Source organism: Phoenix dactylifera, chromosome 5 (genome assembly GCF_009389715.1).
Source record: "Phoenix dactylifera cultivar Barhee BC4 chromosome 5, palm_55x_up_171113_PBpolish2nd_filt_p, whole genome shotgun sequence".
In the NCBI taxonomy this organism is placed as follows: Eukaryota; Viridiplantae; Streptophyta; class Magnoliopsida; order Arecales; family Arecaceae; genus Phoenix; species Phoenix dactylifera.
The window spans coordinates 1,698,916-1,725,658 of NC_052396.1; the positions used below are offsets into that span (position 1 = coordinate 1,698,916).

At 37.6% G+C, this 26,743-nt stretch overlaps 1 protein-coding gene and 1 pseudogene across 2 annotated transcripts; both read left to right on the top strand.

Annotated features, from left to right (window-relative positions):
- The first annotated feature begins 983 nt into the window (after nucleotides 1-983).
- Nucleotides 984-12,736, top strand: LOC103703939 (lysine-specific demethylase JMJ18-like). 2 transcript variants are annotated; one of them, XM_017841998.3, is made up of 12 exons: nucleotides 991-1,432; nucleotides 2,588-2,880; nucleotides 3,096-3,167; nucleotides 3,260-3,337; nucleotides 3,441-3,953; nucleotides 4,043-4,270; nucleotides 4,540-4,701; nucleotides 4,897-5,265; nucleotides 5,343-6,942; nucleotides 7,128-7,231; nucleotides 8,670-8,867; nucleotides 12,247-12,736. In XM_017841998.3, the coding sequence occupies exons 2-12, from the start codon at nucleotides 2,593-2,595 to the stop codon at nucleotides 12,541-12,543; spliced, it is 3,909 nt and encodes a 1,302-aa protein (XP_017697487.2). In that variant the 5' UTR covers nucleotides 991-1,432; nucleotides 2,588-2,592; the 3' UTR covers nucleotides 12,544-12,736. The 2 variants fall into 2 exon arrangements, with proteins under 2 accessions (XP_026659196.2, XP_017697487.2); XM_026803395.2 differs by lacking the exons at nucleotides 8,670-8,867; nucleotides 12,247-12,736 and adding an exon at nucleotides 8,445-8,606 and having other exon boundaries at nucleotides 984-1,432.
- Nucleotides 12,737-14,831: 2,095 nt separating this feature from the next.
- LOC103704006 lies at nucleotides 14,832-22,565 on the top strand (annotated as a pseudogene).
- The last annotated feature ends 4,178 nt before the right edge of the window (nucleotides 22,566-26,743 follow it).

The following is a 26,743-nucleotide window of genomic DNA, read 5'->3' on the forward strand; positions in this document are numbered from 1 at the left end:
TCAGTTGTGGAAAGAGCTATTCGTCTGGCCGCTGAGGTCATTGAGGCTATCATGGTTGTTTTCATCTGGGATGGCTAGCTCTTTTTGGAAGCCCTCCACCTTCTGGCCATCTCAAGATAAATTTTGATGATAGCCTGCCCGCTAGTGGAGATAGCGTTGGAGTCGCACTTGTGATCAAAGACCCTAATTCTAGATTGATTGCTGTAGGGGGCAGCGTACCTTCGAGGCATCAGCACTGGGGGCAGAGCTCAAGGCTGGGTAGGAAAGAATATGCTATGTGAGATGGGTGTTAGAGGCTAGGAGTATCATCCTTAATGAGGACTTAGTTGTGGTGATTGAGAGGATACTATAGGAGGGGCTGAGGAGCAGACCATCTACTACTAGGCGACATCCGGCAGTTGCTGAGGAAGTGCGGTACTTCCAGCCTGTGTATGTATACTGAGAGATGAACAAAGCTGCTGATTGGATCATCTTTTTTGCTGCCCATCATTTCTAAGAGATTCTTTGGACCTGACTTGTATCTGTTCCTTCTTCTCTGTATCGTTTTTTTTTTTTTTTTTTTACTCCAATAATAGTGCTTTCGTGGAATTAGTGTGAGCGGCCGAGACGATTGTATTAAAAAAAAAATACCGGGGATTTGACGGAATTGATCTCACTAGGTCCTCTATCAAACTTGCGTCAAAATGGCCGTGGTGGTGACGCGCGCACCGATCAACCCAAGGCATTTACCCCTTGGAAAAAAAAAACGCCACGTGGATGGACTGATTTGAAAATCATTAAGTTGGCATTAAATCTCAACCAATCTCCGGTGGGGAATGTCGGCAGATGACCTGTTGCGTTCCATAAGATGGCATCTTCATTATATCAATTATTATTGTTTAATCTTCATGAAAACTAGTTTTGCCTTTTGCACCGAAACAACAACAACAGTAATAAAAGGATTAAAAAAAAAAGGAAATTCCCACCTGCCTGTTGTTCTGAGAAGATTAGGAGTCACTGTACTTCAGGATTTGGATTAAGAGTCTAATTATCTTCTTCGTTTTCCCCCAACCCCTTGATTGCCTTCTATGTTTCTCACAGAGATTTCCTTCTGGGCCATAAATCTTCTTCTCTCCTTTGCATTTATTTAATAGCGTGGTATTGGGGGTGGGGACAAGGTTGGTTTGTTCTTCTGCCCCCAAAACCACTTTCCCTACCCTAAAGTTCAGCGGTTCTGGGGGCCTGTGGACATCTCCTTGTGGTCTGACTAGGGTTGGGGTTGGGCTTGGATCTGGAGGAGTTGGAAAGAATTTCCCTCTTATGTCCCCTTAGTCAGATCTGGACTGTTAATATTTCTTGTTTTCATCTCACAAGATTTTGTGCAAATTGTTAATGAACTCGGAATCCAAACCGCTTTAGGCCAACAGAAGATCTGTGGGCTTCTCAAGAACGTGTAAGTCAATGGTCTGATGAAGGCCACCATCGCCTATTTTCTCGTAAAATTTTGATTAGTTCCATGCTGGTGATATTTTGATCCAAATGATTTTTTTTCTTCCCTAAAGCGTTACTAAGATTTATGATCTGCGGGATCTTATGCAAGGAACTTTGATATGGGTGTGAAATCGATATGTTGTTTTCTGTGCATCTTTGGACTGGATTCTGTCACCGATAGAGATATGTTCATGGTTTGAATAAGGGGAACTTTCAGACCTAGAATTTTATTTGATATCTGAACTGAATTTAGGAAATATGGAACTCAGCAGCGAGTAAAAGCATCTTGATCGGTCGCTGGATCTGATAATTATAGAATATCTGTGTTAAATTCATGAAACAGATGGTCTGGGAATACCAAGGAATCTGTCGTACTGCGTTATAGATTGCAGATTCTGGTTATGATTTTTTTTTTTTTTGTTGGGGGGGTGGGGGGATCTGTGAGATTATAGATTTCTTTTTATTTTTCCCTCCTCTCTCTATATATCCTTTCAATCTAAAAGCCTTGCAGGAACTTAAGACCTCGAATGTTTAATTGCAGCATCTCTGTTGTATCTTCTAGATCCCTCCTTCCTAAATCAGGTTCTTTATGACAGATATAAATAGGTGTTTAGCTTTCAAGATCACCTATAAAGTAAAAAGAAGTTATTTTCTATATGCACTCTAACATCCAAAGGAAAAAGAACTGTTGCATTTTTAATATTTAAGAAGATGGATATTGGAGGTGAAAAAATTAACTCATCATGTTATTTACATTGAATTTATATTTTTTTTTTCTTTTGTGTGCGCATGTGCTTTCACCTATGATCTTTTATGTTTGTTGCAGGGGATTTCATCTCTATGTTAACTGCTGAAAGTTTAATAAGTAGATCATAAATTTATGTTTATTGTTTCAAGGAATGCTTATGCTTCTTTCAGATCTACACTGCTGGTTATACTAATCTGTCGGGTCATTTGCTTATGATCAATTTGTTTATTATAAGATCGGTACTTTAGGCCATTATCTTATGTTCACATGAATCCATCTATCAAATTTCATCCCATAATGTGATTGGAATTTGTCAGTTTTAGGATTCCCTGGGATCATGTATTTTATATAATATTCTTTTCTTTTCAGTATTAATGGGGACAGAATGCCTAGGAGCTTGTCTCAAAGATGACTCTGATGGAATGCCTTCAGTTCCTCCTGGCTTTGTGTCACTTACATCATTCACCTTGCAGAGAGTACAAGAAAATGCTTTGGCCTCTGCATGTGTTTCTAATCCAATACAGGCTCCGCTGGAAACTGAGTCTAGCATCATTGAAGACAAAAAGTTTAGAAAATCACTTCGGCATAGACCATGGATAAACTACAGGCAGTTTGATTATAGCTCGGAAGAAGAGGAGTCTGACTCTGAGCTCTTTGAGCAAGTTAGTACTATTGCTGATGTTGTCTTGTTAATCGTTGCCTTTTAAGTGTTCAGGTTGTTTGTCATCATATCATTATAGGCTTCTTACTTGATCTTCTTTACCTTGCAATTGATATCATCTGTTGCTTACGGTGCTTCTTGGTCTTGACATGTTGTTGTAATGTCATATGGTAGTCCTTTTGACTTTTTGACCAACAGTTTGATCTTCCTGTTTAGGACATCCCTTCAGTTAATGGCCTACCAAAAGGGGTTCTTCGTGGATGTTCTGAATGTCAAAATTGTCAAAAGGTTTTGTTAAATCTCATGATACTTGTACTTGGTTAGAATTTTCTTCCTGATTCCTACCTGTTTGAATTCAATTAATGTCTGAAGTCTTGCAGGTCACAGCAAGATGGCGTCCTGAAGTTGCCTGCAGACCCATCCTTGATGAAGCTCCTGTTTTTTATCCAAATGAAGAGGTATTTCTCATGTTATCTATGATAAATTGACTCGCTTGTATGCTAATGCTTATTCTTTGAGCCAAAAAGTCCTATATTTTGATTATTTTGGTGTTACCTATAGGAGTTTAAGGATACTCTCAAATATATTGCGAGTATACGTCAAGTGGCAGAACCATATGGAATTTGCCGCATTGTACCTCCACCATCATGGACTCCACCTTGTCCTCTCAAAGAAAAGGGTGTGTGGCAAAATTCAAAATTTGAGACTCGCACCCAACAAGTGGATAAGCTTCAAAATCGTGATTCCATCAAAAGAACTTGCAGAAATCATATTATTATGAGGAGGAAAAGGAGAAAGCTCTTGAGGATGGAGGCAGAATGCAGAAACAAAATTGAGAAGCTAGCAGAACCTAATGGATTTGGACACTGTACCAGTGCTGTGAGGTTTGGATTTAAACCTGGTCCGGACTTCACTCTGGAATCATTTCAGAACTATGCTGATGATTTTAAGGAGCAATATTTTTGCATGAGAGACATGGATAAAGATTTAAGATCAGCTCAGTTGGAACTATCAGTGGAGGATATTGAAGGTGAATATTGGCGAATTGTTGAGAAGCCAACTGAAGAGATTGAGGTACCTTTAATAGATGTAGATTAGCCAAATAGTCAGCCGATTGCTTTCAACTAGTGTTCTGTAAAAAATCAAATTTTATGCTTCTGCAGGTGCTCTATGGTGCTGATTTGGAGACAGGAGTTTTTGGTAGTGGTTTTCCTAAAGCATCTTCACCTCCATCAAGTTCTGATTTTGAGGATCGATATGTGAAGTCAGGTTGGAACTTGAACAACTTCGCTAGGCTTCCAGGCTCTGTGCTTGCTTTTGAAAATGGGGACATTTCTGGCGTTCTAGTTCCGTGGTTGTATATAGGGATGTGCTTTTCATCATTTTGTTGGGTAAGATCTTATCACATCCTTTCCAATTAATTAATAATATCCAGATATATACAATTAACAACAGCAATGCTGATACCTTTTCCATTATTAATTTTATCTAATATAATGACAATTTTTTTTCTCATTGACTTTGATTTCTAGAAGGCATAATATGTATTCAATGGCACATTCTGCTTGCCATTGTTGTATATGAATTGCCTTAGTTGCCTATACTGCCTTCTGTTTCATTTGTTTGGCAAGTCGATTTAACTTTTGTTTTTTGGTAAAAGCATGTTGAAGATCACCATCTGTACTCAATGAATTATTTACATTGGGGTGCTCCAAAAGTGTGGTATGGAGTCCCAGGCAGAGTAGCCGCAAAGTTGGAGGTGGCTATGAAGAAACATTTAACAGATTTATTTGAAGAACAGCCAGACCTGCTTCACAGTCTTGTGAGTAATGACTTGGCATGCATCATTTTTTCTTCCTAGAAGGGGTCTTCCACTTCTTGGAAAGAAAAAAAACACTTTACTGAATGCATGTCCAAGTGTCCAACAACCACAGTTATGACCTTTTTTCAAAAAAAAATCCTGCCCCCTTCTATCCGCTCGACGTCTCATGTTTTTTTTCCTTATCTTTCTTCATAGGTTACTCAGTTTTCACCTTCCATTTTAAAATCAGAGGGCATACCAGTTTACCGTTGTGTTCAGCGTTCGGGGGAGTTTGTCATCACATTTCCCCGAGCATATCATTCCGGTTTTAACTGTGGATTCAACTGTGCGGAGGCCGTAAATGTTGCTCCCGTTGATTGGTTGCCTCATGGGCAGAATGCTGTAGAGCTTTATTCTGAGCAGAGGCACAAGATATCGATATCCCATGACAAGTTGTTGCTAGGAGCTGCAAGGGAAGCAGTAAGAGCTCAGTGGAATATTTTATTTCTGGGAAAAAATACATTAGATGACTTAAGATGGAAAGAAGCATGTGGCCTGGATGGGATCCTAACAAAGGCGCTTAAGGTGAACTCTTTATGTTCAATCCTCAGTATAGTTTGCCATCATAAGTGATTACTCACTTTATTTTACCTTTTGATTAGGTAAGAATTGAAATGGAGCGTACAAGAAGAGAATATCTTTGCTCTTCTCACTCAAGGAAAATGGATGCAGATTTTGATGCTAACTGTGAAAGAGAGTGCATTGTGTGCCACTATGATCTACACCTTTCTGCAGCTGGTTGTCCATGTTCACCAGATAGATTTGCATGTCTGTGTCATGCAAAGCAGCTTTGTTCATGTGCTTGGAGCACCAGGTTTTTTCTCTTTCGTTATGAGATCATTGAACTGAATGTCCTTGTTGATGCTCTTGGGGGCAAGTTGAGTGCAGTTCATAAATGGGGACTCTCAGATCTTGGATTGAGTTTAAGTTCTTATGTTGCCAAAGATAAAACACAAAAGCCCATTACTAGAACTTCCTCAGAAAGTATAGATCAGAGAGAGAAGGGACAAGTGCAGCAAAGTAGTTCAAATAGCGGTGAAAAAAATTCTGCTTTATCTCAAGAAGTCCAGGCATCTTTGCCTCAGCCTACCTTCATAGCAGTACCAAAGGAGAGAGAAAAGATAACACCTAATGCGGTTGATTCAACACACACAATTGCTGATCCCTCTTCCCTGCACCAACAAAACAAATCTACAACCATGTTTCCTACAGAAGACTTGCATCTACGAGGTAGGTCTTCATCTGAAGTACATCAGAGCTTACGGTCCAATAAAGGACATAGAAGTTCAGATTCAAATGCATGTAGCATTTCTAGCCGTGAAAATTTTCAAGGGAGCGTGCTTAACATCAGTATGCTGCAAACTACTTCTAGTGAAAAGAACTCAGGGGGTTGCCCTGTCTTGGGGCCTGAGGGTTTGAGTAACTCAGATAAAATGGTGTGTGGTACAGGAAAAAATATATTAGCTACTGATGACGATGCTAAAAATTTAAAAGATGCTGGGTACGAAGGAGGAGAGAAGCTGCTTTCAGATGACATAAAGAAACAACCAGTTTTAGAAAGCTCGGAAACTTTTGCAAGGCTGACAAACTGTGATGATAAGATGACTCTCTGCAATTCTCAGAAGGATCCAGTTGTGGTGGCACCTGAGACTAATGCATCTGTAAGGAGTGAAAAGGATGTCAGTTTGTTGCCCACTGTGGGGATATCTGATAATATGCCCAACCTGGTATCTCTAGGGGGCAGAGATGGGAGGACACAGAGTACATGCAGAGAGTATATCCCCTCTTTACAAAATCAGCAATTGGTTAGGTCCTATCCTCAAAACACTTCTCACAGTAAGAACTCAAATTCTGTATCAAATGCAAGGCAGAACTCAGAATTTTTGGCTGCTAAAGAAGAGCATGGGTGTAGTACAAATATCAGAAGTCATCTTCAGCAGTCCGGAAGTATGAAAACAGAAAGTGCAATAAGGGGTGAGAAAACTGGACCAGATTTTGCTCATAACCTGATGGATAAAAGAGATACTATGACAGCAACCTTTTCTTGTTCTACAAATAGCATAGATAGATCCAACTGTCCACAGAAGGGGCCTCGCATGGCCAAGGTGGTGCGGAGAATAAATTTTAGTGTTGAACCCTTAGAATATGGTGTTGTCTTGTCAGGAAAATTATGGTCTACAAGCAAGGCCATATTCCCAAAAGGTATGCTTGCAGCTTTTAATTATGTTTTGAATCACCTTTGAGGTCTGTATTGTTAGCATGCTTGAATAACCAAACTAAACTCTGTATCCTCATGCCTTCCGCTAGTCTGCTTTCCACCTTGTGTTCATTTTCACTTTTTTCATCATTCAATCCTCTACAATGGATTATACTTCTTTCGATTGCAGGATTTAGGAGCCGAGTTAGGTACTTCAATGTACTTGACCCAACTCAAATGTGTAACTACATCTCTGAAATTCTGGATGCTGGACTGCTTGGACCTTTATTTATGGTAATAATTCTCCACTTCTTTGTCAAACAGTATTTAACTTGAGATGGTCAATTACTTAAGTAAACGGTAGTTAAAGTGCATATAAGCAAAGATATCTGTGTGTAAGAACCAGTTTTAGACTTTTAGTTAACATGCATTCTGCACATGGTTATTCTTAGACTTAATTCAGTACAGATTTAAGAATGTTATTAATCTTAGTATTACTTCCCTTGTGAAAGACCAATAGGGCACTTTAGTCTATGACCACCTGATGCCAGTCAAGTGTTATTTTATTCTCTTGAATAATCTTAGACAACCATGCTTTTGCTTTCTCAGCCAATATTTTGATATTCCCCCCTTTCCTCTGCTTATGCATTTATGATTTTTTTCCTGAATTTAGTTTAAAAATATTTGCCGTCAATTTAAATATATTTTCTTTCCTATGCCGTTTCTTCGCATGCCCAGTCCTCTTTGCTGAAATTGTTAGAAATGCAAGCTGTCGGTGTTCTATATTTCCTCTCAGCATGCCCCTTGATGTGAATTTCTCCAAATAGGACTGATAAGGGGTTAAATGCAATCAGGAATTCAGGATTGTTATAAGAAATGTAAAGCTTAGTGTTCTTTTTGGGTTTTTGGTGCATCTCTGCTACCATTAGCCAATTGCATACTTTGTCTGGCCCACTCTTTTGATGTTTATGCCCTCACTTAATCTTCGCTTATTGTGAATTAAAATGGCAAACATTGGCATGCTTTTTGCATGTACAAATTTCATTTATCTTCCCATATTTGATCCATTGAATACATTGTTTGAGCCTTTGAGGTAACTTTCTATCCTGTATGACTTCTCCGGGCTCCCTTTTGTAGGTTCTAGACATGGAAATAAGTAGGGTTGGTCGGAGTCCAACCCGATCGAAATTTTACCTAAATTGTTTAGAGAAAGAACCAAAACAACCGAAGAAAATGTTCAGCAATAGCTTGCTCATGGTTTATCTCTTCTCCTCGCTCTCACTTTATTTGGAAGTCCTACTCCACTTCCGTGCATTGTTTTGTTTGTATTCTCTAAGTCATGTAACTGACAAGTGAAATCCTAATTGGGGTTGGCAGGTTGAGTACAAGGCCCTATACAATAGCTAGTTTGGTTATTTTTATTCCTTTTAAGTCAATTATAAATGGGTTAGGTATGACTTTAGGGTTTTTTGCAAGGTTCACCATCTTGGTACTGGACCCTGTATAGGTACCATCATATTACAATGTCGGTGCACGGTACGGTATGAGATGACAAGGCATATTAAGTGTCAATATGGTACGAGACTGCGTACTTATTTGGTACGGTACCAACCAGTATGGCATATCTTATATGTTGGGGGGTAGGGTTGTTTTCTGGAGATGGATTCTTGATTTTCTTTTTATCCTGCTAAAATATCTAAATATATTATATTTCAACTTACTGATGTTTCAGGTTTTGGTAGAGCATTATCCAAGTGAGGTATTCTTTCATGTATCTGTGACAAAGTGCTGGGATATGGTTAGAGAGCGGGTGAATCAGGAAATCAGGAGACAGCACAACCTGGGAAGAGTTAACCTTCCTTCACTACAGCCTCCAGGATCACTTGATGGGCTTGATATGTTTGGTTTAACCTCACCAAAGATCGTTCAGGTAATTGTGCATCAAATCCCTCAGTGGCAAAACTTTGGTGCTTGTCTGTAGTATTTGATTTATTTCTCCTAGGAGTGCCATTACAGTCACTTAGTCTGAGGTTTTAATATTATCCTAGTCCTTTCCTTCCACATGAACATGTTGAATTGCCATCATTGCACCTATGAAACTATGTTTGAGAGCTTAAGAAACTTTCTGAGATTAATTGGATCATTTTCTTGGAATAGTGCTCCATTTAGAGTTCCATTAATCTCATAGTTGATTGAGTTTTCATCTTATCATACAAGATACATAATATGTAAGTCTCTCGGCAACAAAAAAGGCCATCAACTTGTGAGTTGGTTTTAGAAAAATTAACAAAGTATTTTCATTTTATCATACAAGATACACGATATGCAAGTCTCTCAGCAACAAAAAAGGCCGTCAACTTGTGAGTTGGTTTTAGAAAAAATAACAGAGTATGAGTAGCAATATAAGTGTGTACAAGTAGTAAATGCAAGCACTAAGAGAAACGTAGTACTTCATAATTTGTACTGCTAAGATCTTTTTTAGAATTTTCTACATCTATTTAATATATTCTGGACAATATTTACTGGCTAAGAAGTGAAAATGATGGCAGATCAATTTAGGGAGTTGGGAAATGGTGATCTAAAAAATGATTGAAATCAGCAGTGTCTAAGAAGTCTCTGAATAATACTATCACACATTAGTCATATCAGATATATGGTTTAATAATTTGTAATTACTACTCAACTTCATATTACTATTTGAAATGAGTCAACAATAGACGGAACATAGACCCATTAGATGGAAGTACATGACATATAATTAGCCAAGTTAAAAGTGACTTGAATTGAATATTATAAGATACGGATTGTGGTAGTATTGTTCAACAGCTTGAATGTGTGCAGATGTGGGATGGGTTTCCTTCCGAAGTGTGTCTGCCACCAAATAGAAGGATCCTCCAACTAAACTTTGTACATCACTACTTCACATTTGAATTTTAAGTTTTTTGCCAATTCCAAGAGCCTTATTTGCTGTGCATGTTCCCATGTATTCTATCATTTAGGCTCATTTATAAATGTCTCCCGCTACAGAAGCCTTAGTCCTCAAATAGTGCTTCTCAAGCTACCTAAGTGTTATGGAAAGAAAATGATGTTGCTAAAGATGGCTGAGCATGAGAGATGTGAGGTATAAGGTAGCTTGTTGTTTTCACTAATTAGCTTAGGATCGCATTTCCAAAGCATGCAGGTATTCTTTGCTTTGTGGGCTATCACATCTTTCCATCCCTGGAATAATGGTGAAGAAGAGCAATTACAGGTTAGGCAGCTAAGGAGATGAGTCTTTTTTAGGAGGGGAAAGTAAGTTATTTGGGAAAATACCGATGCCTGTAATGCACTAGTTAGGATCAAGGTTTGGAGTAACTTGAGCACTTGGGATGGGGACCAGAGCTTTCATAAAGATGAGGTTGTGGAAGTGATTTGAGGTACGTGTAGATAAATGTAAGATATCATAAGAAGTTGATCATAGGTGCTCCACTTATCTACATGACACGAAACAAAAAATGATTAGACACTTGAAGGAATTTGTGTATTGCTAAGTATGGCGGTGATCAGACATGGTTGAACCCAGAAATTTTGAATGGTGAAGGTATTGGTGTGAGAATTGCAGCAAGATTCTAGAGTAGGTGTTAACCTTAACTAGAAGATCTGATTACCAAGCTAACACTTTGGCATTAGTTGTTCGAGCAAAACTTCAACAAATTCTCTGAGCATTTTTGTTGAAAATATAGTCACTTAATATATATATTCAACAAGGTGAAGGTCATTTGGCAAAGTACGAGGAGCGTAGATCAACTAGTGCAGAATCATGTACACAATTTGAATTGATGAATCCTGATGTTTAGATGTTTGACCCTGGATATCTTTTTTAAACATCAGGTTTTAAAAACTTATAATGACACCTGCAGTGTTCCTTGTAATAGCTGACACAGGAAAACTCTTACTTAAGATGTATATTTCTGGCAGTGTGCAAGATCATGGACAGCCACACCTTGCCCCTTGTCCCTTTTCACTGGCTATTGCTGGGGAGAGTGCCTTTAGACACCAAAAAAAGGCTTGGTCTTAGCTTTTTGACAAAATTGTTTCAGTGGCCAGTATTAGAGAAAGATGAGGAACTATTGTGACAGGATGCTGAGAAGATGCAACATGCCACACGGAAAGAGAGAAGCAGATCCCAGATAATGGAACAGTCTTTGACATGAGAAACATTTTTTTCAGACGTGTGTTCCTTTCTCTTTTTTTTTTTCCTCTTTTTTCCTTTTTTTTGGGTGGAAGGGGGGTTAAACACCACAGGAAGAGGTGATACATGCACGAAGCACAGTCCAAGTACCAACTTATGTTCCTTTCATTTATTCATAGTATGACTTGTTTTTTGTTGGAAACTGAATTTTTTATAAAAGGAGTACTTATTAGCGCCAGTTAAGAAGCTCACATTAGAAGGTAATACATTACATGATCCCATATCCAGGTCTATAAATCTACTTTCCTCTCCTTGTCAGCTAACCTGTCTTGTACCCATTTAGTGGAACTATTAGCATGGTGGAATGTACAGTTCTCAATTTGTCTAGGAAACCGAACAATGTGCACCACAATGGCTATTAGACTCCCTCCACCATGTCACTAAGGGCAAGGAAATCGGGCTCCATAAGAATACTTATTGGCCAAGTAGCTAATCAAGCTACAGGTTGATGCCCTTCAATAGAGCTTTAAGCTCATTGATCAGAAAAACAGCTTCAATCATGCCTTGAGACATGATCAACAGGCACCCAGTCATCCAAACTATGCTTCCAATAGCTGCTCTGCTATCCTTAGCATGGATTGTCAAGTCATCATCTTCCATTGTCCATCATCTCAATTCTCTCCCTTTTTTTTCCAAAAAAAGAGAGAATTGCTAGTGATATCGCCACCTTTTATTGCACAGAGAGTATGTCTGTGCATGTATGTGCATGTGTGCATGCTTTGGTCTTGGTATGCTCACAATTTGACAAACTCAAGCTCTTCATATCTTGAAAGTGAAGACAGACTAATGGCAACTAAGAATATCTGACTCACAGTGTAACTTGAAATCAAAAGCCCATTTAGAAAGCACATTGTGCACTTATAGTACCTGTCTACTTTACCTCAAAATTTGCAGATACGATATATGATTCTGGTAGTCTACCTCCACAAGAGGTACTGGATTTACTAATAGACCTCAAAATTCTCATTATCAATCCACATAATAAAATGCGACACTTTATCTCCACCGTCCTCTAATGTATTTAGTGATCCCACTTGAAATAAGTGCTGACAATTCTTGTTTGTATTGATTTTTACAGGCCATTGAGGCAATTGATCCAAATCATGTTTGCTCAGAGTACTGGAGGTCAAGGCCTGAAGTTGCTACTCCACCAATTGCATCAAATTCTACCATGGACCGTAGACCAGGTCTTAAGGAGGTCGGAACTGATGCACTTAGAGGCCTACTTAAAAAGGCCAATCCAGAGGAGTTGCATACCTTGCATGGTGTCCTTAGTTATGACCAGCAGAATTCTAAGCAGGAAATCATCAAAATTCTCCATGAAGAAATTGAGAGCCGCTCACAAGCAGTATTTTCTAGTCCAATGTGGCGTTAGTTGTATTGTGTTTCTACCAATTTTTTTGAGGGAACACCAAAACCTTTTCTTTTAGGGTTTTCAACTGATGTATCCACATTCTTTTTTCCACAAAGTGGGCACGAGCACTGAAATAGTATCTCACAAGCTGCAGAAATTGTATCTACAGACCTCTGAAGTTATTTTAAATAATCTTTTTTGTTTTTACTCTATACATGCTTTATTCTTTTTGTATCTCCTGGAGATGTTATTGCGGTTGCGGGTGTGGGTATCAGCAGATATGTATCCATGGCAGCCTGTTGTATGCAAAGTGATCTTGCTGATTGAAGTTGCTTTTCAGATGGAGGGTGGAACTATTCCTTCTTGGACGCACGCCATGGACGTGGCTGCTTTTTGACACACACTGGACCGTCACTGAATCGGACCCGATCCGACCCGACCCAACCTGAGATGTGGACCCAATTACTCGGCTTCAATCTGATTGTCTTTTCTGATATCGAGCGAAAAATTCGTTCTTCCTTTCTTGCATTTGAGGTGTGGAAAAAGTTAATGCCAAGGCAGAGGGTTGGGGATGGCGGCAAGGGCATCATTAGGATGCAACCAAAAGCATATTGCCAGAAAGAGAGTTATTGAACCCAAGGCAGCTGATCCTCTCCATTCAAACATTGTCGCAATGGTTGATCGGTTTCTAGGGTTTCGGAGGAGTGGATGAGGAGAATAGGAGAGGCAAGGCGACGACTGAGGAGGTAGCATCACCTCACACCATTGAACCAATCTGTGTTACACTATTGCGGTGTTACGATGTTGGGGTCAGGTACTTAGGTCACATCAGGCTGGGTTCAACTTCAAGTTGGGTTGCATCCTTAACCACTGACATGTGATGCATCAGAAGAACTTATTTTTCTCTGGCTCTTAATTAGTTGGGAAAAAGCATGCTATGAACACCGATGATACAGATATTTATCCTTCTTCCTAATAAACTTGCAATTTGGAAATAATACAAGGACGAGATTGCAGGTTCTTTCAAATTTGCGAATTTGAATATACAACCGCTGTATGATGGGATACTCAATGGATCCTATGAATCATGTCTACCTTGACTTCCTCACGAGTGCAATTTTAAGGTGTGGGGGTAATTCATAGAGGGAGGTTGGATTGATCCAAAGCCCTCACTCGTGGTGGCGACACATTTATTGGTTTGCAAGAACTTAGGAACAAAAATATCTGTAGTAATTTCGATCGAAAGGTGTCGACAAAAGGTGTGATGTAACAAAGCATCGGTGAAAGTAATAATTTACCGCTTGCTTGGCTTTAAAATGAGGGTGAGCAAAATGGATGTTTCGTTTAATGCACTGAGAACAAAACTTGAATGTTTTAGGGGCTGGAGAAACTCAAGCTATAGCTTGCAGTACTCACTGGATTAACAAATTTGCAAGTTAGTGCGGGTGCGCATAATGGCGCCCTATAAAAATTTTCGCTTTCCAATGCATCTCTTTTTTATTTCGATGCATTATTTTTTACCTTTGATTTTGTTTAGACTTGCTAATCCGAGATGTCCCATCCGCATGTAACTCGTATTTGCAACAAAATCTTGAGATATTACATTAGTGGATACTAACACATGCCGATGGAGCGACTCTCATCCTGCTAAAAGAATATTGTTGGGGATCATTGTAATGATTTTGTATAAAGACCCATAAAAGACTAGTACTATCAATATCATTTGTAATAACTTAAAAATTTATTTTAAAAAAATAACTAAAAAATATTAATTAAATATCTAAGATATGTTTAGCGTACTGTTGATGTGGAGCGAAACCCGTGCTTGGTATAGATGATCACATTATATCTTATAGCTAATGATATGAAAACTACAATCTGACCCCAAAACTTGACAGAAAATTGCTTGTGCACCACTTTGCCTTTTGGCATATGTGGATTTAGAAAAAATACACCTCCCTTCCTCCCTCAAAAGAAAAACTATTTTTTAAAAATTATTGCCCTATAAAAAGAATAAAGCTAATATTTTATTTGAGTCCTCGGCGTTATCGGAATAGCTGCATCCATAAATTTATGCCCCAAATTTTGAAAGGAGGAAAATTACGTGAATCACCGACGCGAATCTCCAGGCGTCACGAAGGCCCAGATGAGACAACAGATCTCCACCGCCTGGTCGCATCAGAACGCCCGTGGGAGGACCGCTGGGCTCCGATCTGTGACACGTGTCGCAGACGACAATAAATCATCCCATCTTCTCGGCGAAATCTAATCGGTACAAATCGCTCTGTCTCGATCTCGATCTCGATCTCGATATCGATTTCGAATACAGAGGGGAGCAGAGAGGCTTGGGCGGGAAAAATCCCTCGCTCAAAACCCTACGAACCCTAGCCTTAATTGTCGGAGTGAGAAGGATTCTGGGGCCAGCGGAGGCGATGGAGCTCCAGAACACGGTAAAGGAGACTCTGAGCTCCATCTACCGCCACCCTGACGACGCCGGACGCCGGATGCCGGACGCCGTCCGCACCCACGCCGATCTATGGCTCCAGGACTTCCAGCACACCATCGATGCCTGGCAGGTAAGCACACACGCCTCCCTGCGCTGCCTTCCTCTTTTGCTCCGATCGTCGGAGTTCTTTTGTCTGCCTCAGTTTTTATCTCTCTCTTTCCGTCTAGTGTTGGCGTTATTTCTTTGCTCGGCGGTAAAATTTTTGAAAGGGAGTAATGCATTATTTCTCGATGGTCGGGGGTCTGGATCAGATGTTGTGGCCGATAATATCTTGTTTTAGAAGCTTGTCAATAGAGTTCCTTTCTTCTTTCTTTTCTCTTTTCCTATTTCTAATGGAATGAAAGAAAATTACATAAAGAATGAATCTGATAAATGATCCTTATGTTTCTCACGTGGACGGTTTCGACAGTTCTTGATTCTCCTTTTTTTTCCCCAAGAAAATTACATCAGGTCAGAGCTTTTATGGTTGTAATCTCTTCCTTTTGTTTGGTGATGATCTTGTTTGCTTAAAAAAAATTGCTGCCGTTATATGTTTGTTGCTTGCAGATGATCGCTTATTGCTCCTTGATAAAGTTCTTTTCTTTCTATGTTTCTCTGAATGGCAAGGAAAGAAAATTCCTTGAAGATTTTTTTTTGGGAACTGGCACAATTGATGAAATAGGTCATGATTGTTGACCTTTATTTTGTCACAACCAAGGTTTTTTCTGGCCTTCATTCCCCTGTCTCTCTTCATCGAGAACATCATGCCATTTTTCCCCTCCAAGAGCTGTTGCTCATATATATTTTCTTAACCTCCGTACTTTTTACTACCATTAGGGTTGCGACATAAGGAATATCAGTTATAGATGGAGTCATGCTGTCACAGAAAATTCATGATGATGAATGGCAGCATGATTGCCCATGTAGCATGTTTTGTGGTCCCGTACAATGTCATGTCATTTCATATTCTGTTGTATATGTATCCACATTGGACATGCTACTTTAATATCAATCTACCTTGTATCCCAATATGCTCCATGTATTATTTGATGGATAGTATTGTGGTTGGTCTGCACGTATTCAGTGATAAACATCAAGAAGTAGTCATACCTGAGGCCAAGAACTGTGAGATCTTGTGTAATAGATAACAATTTTAACCAATAGTGCTATTCTAATGAGGTAGCTCCTCTTTGGTGGTCAGAGTAATGATTAAGTTTTTCCAAAAATTATATATTATAGTGGCTGTAAAAGTGTCATTCCATGGTCAACTCATGTCTACCATTGAGTTTTAAATTTGAGCATTCTCCTTCCTGTGACACAACCCTTGGCTTTTTCTAATCATGAATATTCGATATGTCAAAGCTGAATTAGAAGAGCAATACCAAAGATGAGAAGTAGGTGTAAGTATATTATCAAGACATTTTTGGTAGAATGGGCCTACAACAGGGTTCAGTTTTATCTCTCAATCTATTTGCACTTGTCAAAGCAAGTTAATTGATGATACTCAGGTTTTATTGTGGTGTACTTGGTTTGCCTATCATTTTTTTATTCCTTAATATGGTGATAATATCTAATTGGAATTATGAGAGAAGGCTATAGAAGGATTTAAGACCAGCTGAGCCAAATCTTAGTATGCATACAGTGTATGAAGATCAGAAAGCAAACAAAAATGAGTTCTCCCTACATGTAAGTCATATGCGTAGTAGAGACCCAATAAATTGTAGGATGGGGGTTAGGATGGAGATGCAAGAGGGTGATTCTTGGTGCAATGATAAGGCTGCTCCATGATGACTTGGAGGTCACAGGTTCAAAATACAGAAACAACCTCTCCACATGTGGGGTAAGTCTAACCCTCGCCAGATTCTGCAATGGTGAAAGCCTTGTGCCCCAGGACATCTAGGCTAAGATGGAGATGCATTCCCAGAGTTTTGTGATCATCCCAGTTTATTAAAACCGAATGAAGACATTAGTAGATAATACCAAGGCTGAGGACATTGTATAAATCTGACTATTAAGTAATGAAAGAGTGTCAGTTGCAGTAGATACACATTGCAATGTTATGCACTTTTATTGCGAAGGATAGAGTTAGAAATAGGTTAGAATACATTAGTAGGGGATAAAGTTATGGAATTAAAGAAACTCAAGTTGAACAAAGTCTAGATGGGGTTTGATGGAATAAAGGTTTCATATTTGTGTGGAATTATAAGGAATGAGGGGTAAGATCTTTGAGAATCTTGACAGATGTTGTAAAATAACTTAAGAAACCTTGTCACGGCAGAGTTTCCTGACATTGATTGAGATAAATAGTGAAGTTTGGCTCATGAAGCAATCCCCTGATAGGATAAGGCCTGTCAAGTATGGTTGTTGAATATTATAGTTTTGTTTCTTATTTCCCTTTTGACAACTGATTCCATTTCATGAACTATGCTTTTATTTCTGGTTGAACATTGTGGATGTGTGTTATTTCATTACATCGATGACTTGAATTTCGTCACAGGTTGCTGATAATTTACTTCATGATGCTAACAGCAATATAGAAACTCTCATTTTTTGTTCTCAAACTCTCAGAAGCAAGGTAATGTTAAAATCATGAAGAAATGGCCACATCCTTTGAGAGTTAATAATTCTTTGGTTGTTCATAGTGCCAGTAGCTTTAGTTTAAAAATTTGCAAATTGTGGCATATAGGTACAATGGGACTTGAAGAACTACCATCTGAAGCAATTTGTCCTTTATGTGATTCTTTATATGTGAGTATCTTGTACATTTTTATTTAAGTCAGAGTTAGTTTTGTTCATGAGGTGTGAAAATGTTTGTTATTTCTTTCTGCTTGATTAATTGATGCATGTGTCACCTGAAGAATCACTATAACCATGCTTCTTGATTTATTTATCGCACTCTGGAAGCTGGGACCAGTGTGAAAACTTTCGGGTTGCTAAGAACTGTATTCGTTTAATTCATGATAATTATTGATCTATTTATCTGGGTTGAACTCATCATATGATTTTATCAAGTCACTCATCTGAACATATAATATTTCATTTCTTACACTCTTAAGGGGACTGTTGACCACATTAATTCCAGTTATGAAAATGACCAGCGAATTATCTATGGAAAAATATTGGGGTTTTGATTTTTTTTTCCATTAAGATGTTTATCTTTTTTTTAAATGAAACCTAATACTTTGGTTCTTAGTTACCAGAAGTGTGTTAGGTGTGGCTGGAACCAGGTCTCTTAAAAAAGTTTAATAAGAAAATAGTTAGGAAGCAGGGATTGGTTCCCAAGGAGATTCGGAAGCATGCGTGTCGCCCTAAATGGAAGATCCTGCTGCTAAGCTTTGTTCTCTTGGTTTGTCATTCAAAATATTTCTTCTATTTGTTTTAATTAATAAAGTCTTGGATCTTCAGTTTTACATGCTTAATAGAATAGGATTTAACTTTGTGTGTCAAGGCTTCCCCAATCTACCCCTCTTTGCAGGAAAATTGGGAAAATATATGAATGAGAATCAATATGAGCTATTAGATTCTTTGGCAATTCCTCGTTTGGTTTTTTTACTGTTTTTTTAAAATGTTTTCTGTACCTTATTGGTTTGGTCTATCAGATTTTAAATTCTGAAATAGTGTTACAGATAAAGGAAGAGAGAACAATAGAAAATATGTTACTGCTGTTCTGAATGGTATTTGGCTTTTGTCATTCCATATAACTGATCCATGTTTAAATATTTATAGCATATTTGCTTTTATTTACGGCCGAAATGCCTTACACTAAGGTCTAGCTATATTAAAGAATTATATAGATCTAGTTTCTGATCATCCTTTATCCTTGCAAAAGCCAAGGATGTTATATGGAACAATGAAAGCTTGGACCGGAGATTGTGATAGTGGTTTTTATTGGAGGAAAGAAACAAGCTGCAGTTATCGAAAAGATATTCTAGCTTAATTTATACGCTTAAGTTATGTACGCCTTGATTTTTATCCACATTAGTTGATTTTTTTTATAGTATAATTTGTTAACAAATGCAAATGTGTAATGATGCAATTCAGCGAGTACGGCCTGTGCAAGTATTTTAGCAGAGATGGCTATGAAATAATGATATTAAATAACCTGCTAATGCATTTATATGGTCGGTAAATCTCTAGCATGATATAGTACTATGTTCTTCACCAAGACTCTGAATCAATACCATGTGGAATATGTACTGCATAAGAAGCGCTAGGGTGGTGGCAAATACACAATTTCAGCAAAAACTTTTTTATCCTTTTCTCTTCCTTTTCTTTCTCATGAGTGGAAAATGGAGATGTGTATTACAATAATGGATCAAGTATCATGCGTTGTGCCTGTGCTGATTGTCTGGTAGCATAATATGCACGAGTTCCTTATGACTATTAATGCCTTGGTGCCTACTAGTACTAGTTCAGGTTATTGGATAAAAATGTTAGTTTTATTTTTTAAAAATTGAGTGCCATATTTGTTATATAATGGTAAAAACTTCGGTTCTTCTGTGCCCTTCCCTAGATTGAGGATAGTTGACTGTGTTTTTGAAGAAGGGAAATGATGTGTATCATGATTCTGCCTTTTCTTTTAAGGTGCACATCCTGTTGGAGCTGAAAATTTTATAATATTTCAGGAGGGATGGGAAATGCATGAGGACATGTCTGACTGTTAAATGGCTTTTAATTAAATATATGTGTATCCTTACTTTCTTATGACTTCATAATTTTGTGTTAGTTATTCCCTCTCCTATCTGCAACTATTCTGAGAGGATGGTGCTTAAGCCACTTTTCTCTTTGACATATAGCTATAAATTATGAAGTCTGGACTTTATTTGAAGGTTTAGAATTTAGAGAGTTCTAGAATGGCTGATGAATGTCATAGTTGTAATGAACACTATCAGTTTAATCTCGTGCTAACATTCTCCGGCCCCATTAACTCTACTTATTTATTACTAATTTTCTGATTTATCTTCTTTAGGCTCCCCTTGATAAGTGAATTGTAGACAAATGGTTCCCGTATTTCAGAAATTGTATCTAAAATGAATGGCATAACTATTTCAACCAAGTTCTGTAAGAAGTAATGTGCTTTTCGTAAATTCACTCGATATATTTATGCTTCTTCACTATGAGCATAAGGAACATAAAGGCGTACTTATCATCTTTGAAATTTTCTTTGGTCATTAACGTACATTTATGGGCTGGAAGCTGAATATCTAGTTACCCTTATTTATTAATTGTAAGGTCAACTATATGATATACATGTATTCTGTCAAATTGCTTATTGATCTCCTTCCTAATGTTTCTATTCAATTAAACTATTAGTTAAATCTTTCTTTGGTCCTAAAGGTGAAAATGTGTAATAGATACATGAGAATCACCATTGTTGCAATGCTAGAAGAAGTTCAAGCATTGTATCGGCAACACAACCAACCTTGCTTCCTTTACCTGTCCAGTTAAGTTATAAAGGTTTATTATCTTTACTGAGTCCAAGTTTAACTATTATTTTTTTTATCTTTTCTTTTACTTATATGTTATAATAAAACAGATATTTGGGTCAGATCCATCTTGTGCAAGTTACCTTGGAAGTTTAATTGAAGTTGTTTTGAGCCATATAATAAAGCTTCTTGCGACAATTCAAGTAATTAGTTCTCTCTTTGACTCTTTATATTGAGTTACAAAGTCACTGTCTGGCTTCTTTTAGCAATTTCTACTTGTAAAATGACTAAATTTTATTCTCATTTTCTTATAATGTAGGACTTCACAGCTAGACCAGACATAGCAGATGACTGTGATTTGTTGGCATCGAGATGTATTCGCTATTGCCCCGATTTATTTGTTCCCTCTTCTATATTTCCATTGTTAATTGACTGTTCAATGATTGGGATAACTATATAGCACAGGTGATTTCATGTCCTTCCTCCTGCCTGCCAGGACTTTGTTAGATCGTTGATGTTTGATGGAAGCTGCGAATGCATTGCCTTATATAAGTACAAAATCCTCTGGCATAATTGTTACCTACAATTGCACTAGCCTCTATTAGTAGGTGTTAAGCTGCGATGAATAACAAAAATCGAGGAACATACATGCAGAGAAGTGTATAATATTTTGCTATTTCAAGAAAAAAATGTTTTTGGTGGACAAAAACTTAAACAAAGAAGTGTTTTAGCTTTATAACAAAAAATTTTGGCTATTTTCAGGATTTTTTTGTGTTTTTATTTGCTTAGTAATTTTAATATTTATAGGTAGGTTTCTGATCATCAAAAGGTTCCCAAGCAATACAATACACTAGATATGACATTTATTCTCTATGCTCTCTCTCTCTCTCTCTCATCTTTTGCTAATTTTCTCAGAAACATGAGTTTTTGCTTGGTATGTCAGTTGCTGGTAGCTGGCGGTTCATGCTTTTAACATATTTCACCAAAAAAATCACACCTTTGAAAATTATAAATCTGGCAGGCAGTTGAAATTTGGCAAGATGCAATATGCTGTTATTGGTTAGGATAGTTGTTTCTTTAAAGATATAATTTTTCTAACCATGATTCTCATGAGTTCACTTCCCTGCTGTTTGTGGGGCCAGTAGCATGGTTGTAAGCATCTAGGTTTAATTAATTTTCTGATGAATGTAGGCTTGTTGGTTGCAATTAACCCTGGGGGGCATGGAGACTACTGCTTTAATGATTTAGTTTTCATTTACTTTGTTGGTTAGGGATTTAGTCACCTGACAACTACATCTGATTTCTTGCTTCGCTTTTGATGCAGAGATGCTTGTAAATCCATGTTGACATTTTTATCTGTTGTCTTTGATCTTGCAAACTGCTCTTCTGGAGAGAAGTACCAGTCAATTATAAACAGTGTGGTACTTCCTCGTGGTGCAACTCTCACCAGAATCTTGATTGCTTCATTAACTGGAGCACTTCCATCTTCTCGACTAGAAGAGGTACTTGTGCTTCATCTTTATTGGTTTTTGTATTGTGCATTCTCTACCATGATACGATTATTTATTTAATTGTTTTTTCCCTCCGTTCCCACAGGTAGCATATGTGCTATTAACCCTAATGAGAACATTTTGCTACTACCAGCCACAGCCGTAACAGAGGCTGAATGTTTGTGCTTCCTAAGAGCTATATTGGATGCAGCTTCAGGATCAGATAGTCCTGTCCCCACAATTACACTCGAGGAGATCTCAGATGTTTGCCAGCACAACAGGACAGTCCAAGACATAGTTCAGGGAGCTCTAAGACCGCTTGACTTTTAACTTCACAGCTGTGTCCTGATTCTGGAAGAGATGGATTATGTCCTAAAGCATCTTAGGGCAGCTTAGCTCCTGCTTGAGCTCGTGTGATCATGTATAATTATATATATTGAATTTTGTAGTAAATGATTTTGTCATTTTATGTTTGAATTGTTGCATTACATCCACTGCTCCTTGGTTTTTTGTCAGCCGGAGTTGCTCACCTGTTGGTTTGCAATGCTTTTACTGGTACGGAGTGTTTTCGGACTATATCTTCACATGGATATTTTTTCAATAAAAGGAAAACATTTTGTTCTCTTGTGCCCTAAATGGTAATTCCATTTGTTAGATATTGATCCTTCTATATTTTTGGCTATATCAATTAAAGATGCTCTACAGTTTTTTACCGTATGATGTTGATGGCTTTTCCTCCTGTATGGTCACCGAAAGTGGAGGAAAAAAAATGTAACCTGGCCATATCAACTATGAAAATTCTTGGAATTCCATATTTTATTTAAAGTACTTCCAATGGTTCCAAACTAAGTTTTCCAATGACAGGAATGATGTAGATAAAAGTTGTTGAATGCATGGTCCTCGCATCTAACAGGATTATGGAAGCTCTGGACAAGAACAGCCAACTTCTTGTTTGTCTTTTGACGGGTCAAGTTTGAATATTTGCTTTGTAATGACAAGCATGCTTGGTTCATCTCGTAAAGTAAATCCTTAGGCAAGATATGTGTCCTATGATAGGGATGAAGTGAATTTCTTAAACGCATATGGTGATTATTACTTGAATACAGATGCCGATCCAACCAAAAAATTGAATGTTGTATGTTGTGTAATTGCTAACACATCATAGTTAATATTTTGATTCTGAAAATAATATTCTGTTTCATTTGGTCAATAATGGCAGCTATTCGTTTTGGTTATTGTTGTCATAATGCTAATTTACACCATTACATCACTGAAACGATTCAGGGCAGCGTTTGTACCCGCACTACTTTGTCTAACCGATGGGAAGCAATTTTCACTTAGCTGCCCGGAAAATTATTGCAATGCATGCCTTGTGTAGGGGTGAGAAGGTTCCAAGCCGATCTGGTAGTAGCCTGAAGTAGGCTGCTCAGGCTCGGCTCTACATATAAAAGGAACATTTGGGTATGTTAAGGCTTGGCTCGTTTATCATGCAAACCAAGCTTAAAGGACCTTTCTATTGAGCCAAACTGAGAGGTTCTATTTATTTTTACAAGCCTAAGATGTTCAAAATAGTCTCAACTATAAGCCGAGCTTTTTCAAATGATCGAGCACTGCTGCCAAATCAAGCTCAAACGAGCCTATTATCTAGTTGAGCCCAGGCTCTTCTGGAACTTCTAATTTATCTGCAGTCTTCAATCTTATGGGATGCCGAGCAGCAGAGCAATGCTGGGAACAAATATTCCCACAAAAAAGTTAAGCGGCCGATTTGGGTCGGTCAGACAAGCACCGAGTAATCTTATCCAGCTTTAATTGCAGGTGTCTTGGTCTTTGATTTTTGGATCCTTATCTCATTTATTCTCTTGGGATAAGCTTATCAATTACTATAGCTAGAAGTTCTATGTATTGCTTGAGGATGCATGCACTACAGACAGCCATGCGTCTCAACTTCGGATAGGCTTCGGCTCATGGGCTTCAGCCTCCCATGCACCTTGTGGGCCCGGTTTCCATACTTCAAATGGTCCCAGGAAAATATGACCAAAATGGCAGATAAGACCGCGTCAATAACCACACATGACACAACGAACCATGCGTGCTTTTGGATTCTGAGTTTTTGTGCAGAGAGGAGACGTTACAAGTACTTTAGTTCCACGGAGAGAGAGAGAGAGAGAGAGAGAGAGAGAGAGAGAGAGAGAGAGAGAGAGAGATGGTGATGTTGGTTTTCTCCATTCTTGTGGCATCTGGGTGGATTGGCCAAGTACTAGCTTAATTGGTTCTAGTGCTTCTTACTGTGCTTGCTGATTTATGGAGACCGGGCGACATGCATCCGAGTCCGCGTCGGCTCTGCCTGCGAAAAAGACGACGACTTCAGGGGGCACGTACGCTTCGTATACTGAAGATAATATAATCCCCGAATTTTGCTCCTCATTGAAATCTCGTTTCTCGTTCTTGGCTTTCTTTGTTTTCTCTGGCGTGGAGCGTAGGATGCTTGATGCTTTCCATCGTAAATACAAGCAAAAGAGACGATTAAATAGACCAGGTCATGTGTTTGTTCTCTCCTCCTCTTGGAGTGAACAAGTTACTTGAATGTTTGATCTCATCGGTTATTGTTGAATATTTGCTGAACTAATCTAATTATTGTAGGACATCAGTTCGAGTCCAAATCGACTTATTCTATCATACACGTCTCTTGTAATCCTAAAAGAATAGAGCAATTGAGTGTTCTAGAGATCGGATGTATTGAGGGTTAGGATTTGTAAGAAAAACTTATACTTTGCAATCTCTAGTTTTTTATACCGAAACTTTTGCATTGTTTCTATCAATGTATGTATGCAATAAACCAAAATATTTAAATATTATGCGTTCTTGTTCTTTTTCTTTCTTTCTTTCTTTCTTTTTGTTTCATTATTTTTCATGCTTGTTGCACAATTATTATTGCTTTCTTTGTTGAAGTCCAATATCTGTGTAGGCTTTTAGATGTTTTATCTTCTTTTTAGTATCTCTTTTGTGCCTCATCAAGCTGCCTGCATATACTTCAAGGAGCTGTATCTTGATTGTTAAGAATACTAATTGGTGTCCAACGCCGCTGGGATAAGTGCGTTGGATGCCTCTCCAGATCGCTAGAGCTTCAAAATCCAAGTACCAATCATGGATCTCTCTTATTCACTGCAATTTTATGTTATCAACTAGAACTAAAAAATAGTGTACACATGAAAATGACTTAATTTAGCCCACATAAATGCTTTAGTAACTCAAAAATCACTAGGCATGTTGTATTCTCGTCCCTTCCTTTGTATTTGCATCATGAATTGCGCCATATAATGAAGCAACGTGAATGGAGGAAAGCAATTGGTTGGCTCTTCTGATTGACTTTCGTAAGTTATTATAGAATTACCCTTAACCTAATTCAGTCCAATTGAACCAATTTGACGTCCATATAAAAGAGAAACTTGATGCTGGATCTCTTCTTTAATTGCCATTTTTATTTAGTTTCCATGCATTAGTATTCTAAATTTAGTTCCTTACACAAAGCTTAGAATGTTTCATGCTTTATATCTGTTTTATACAAATGCTGGAAATTTAGAAATAAAATAGCCATTGAATTAAAAGAGAAAAGTTATTCCAACTTCCAGGGAGAGAAGCACCAAGAAAAGTTTATTCTGGTGCACCGGCCCTATATTAAATGCTGATTAATCGCTATACCCCAATGCTTCCCTGTACATCTTTATGATGACAATGCATAGGTTAGGCTATTAACCCATACTCGACCTATTTAAAAATTTAGGTTAAAAAGGTCCAATTCCAACCCGTTCGAGCTAAAAGATCCGTGGCTTAAACATGCTTGAAGAAGGGTTTAGGCAGTGATGATATAATCATTGCCACCCTTTGATCAGCCATTAACCTAAAATGATAAATCAAGGTCCCTTGGGATACCAGTCTTTTCTCCTTGTGGTGGTGTAACTTGTATTTTTGTTGGGACTTCAACTTTAGAGCTGTTCGATTGTCTATATATATTTTTAGATGCCAGCATCTCTAGATGAAATTGTAACTAGAAATTCTGCATTTATACATGCAAGTGTTTGTCTGGCTTATTTGCATATGAAAATTGTAGCTTTAATACTGGTGTTTGGTTGTTTAACATAGAGAGGGTATGATCATCCTAAAATTGATATAGTAATATTACCTCAATTAATATCATCATACTTATTATTATATAATATAATTATTATAAATTAAATTATTATTAATATATTTGCAATATTAATAGCTATTTTTATTAAATATAATATAATCTAATATTTTATATTATGTCGTAATGTAATATAGTGGAATACATATATAATACTATAAAATGGTATATTATACTATATAACCTGATTTATGTTATAATACAATAGCAAGTCATGTATACAACAATTTTTTGTTTTATAAATTATTTAATATTGATAATAACGTATTTATAGTAATTATTATCATATTACAACAATAATAATTAAATTTGCATATCTTTATATTATACTTATATTATTATATCATATCAGAATTATATATAACATCATTACATTACTATATGATATATATCATATAAAAACTATTATAGAAAGAACAATGATAATATCATGATATTTTTTGTTATTATAATCATACTAGTATTATTACTATTTGGTTATTGGAGATAAAGGGAGGTGATTATAGCCCTTTAAAGTTGCAACTAGCTAGAGCTTACATTTTTGGAATTCACCATTTTTATCTATATTTTTAGATGTAGCCGAAGAGCCTAAAAAATGAAGTTGTTTGCATTTGATCCAATTGTAGGCAACCAA

Coding starts and splice junctions, on each gene's coding strand:
- LOC103703939 (XM_017841998.3), top strand. CDS start 2,593: ATGGGGACAGAATGCCTAGGAGCTTGTCTCAAAGATGACTCTGATGGA. Junction 3,168..3,259: donor AATGTCAAAATTGTCAAAAG/GTTTTGTTAAAT, acceptor GAAGTCTTGCAG/GTCACAGCAAGATGGCGTCC. Junction 6,943..7,127: donor CAAGGCCATATTCCCAAAAG/GTATGCTTGCAG, acceptor TTTCGATTGCAG/GATTTAGGAGCCGAGTTAGG.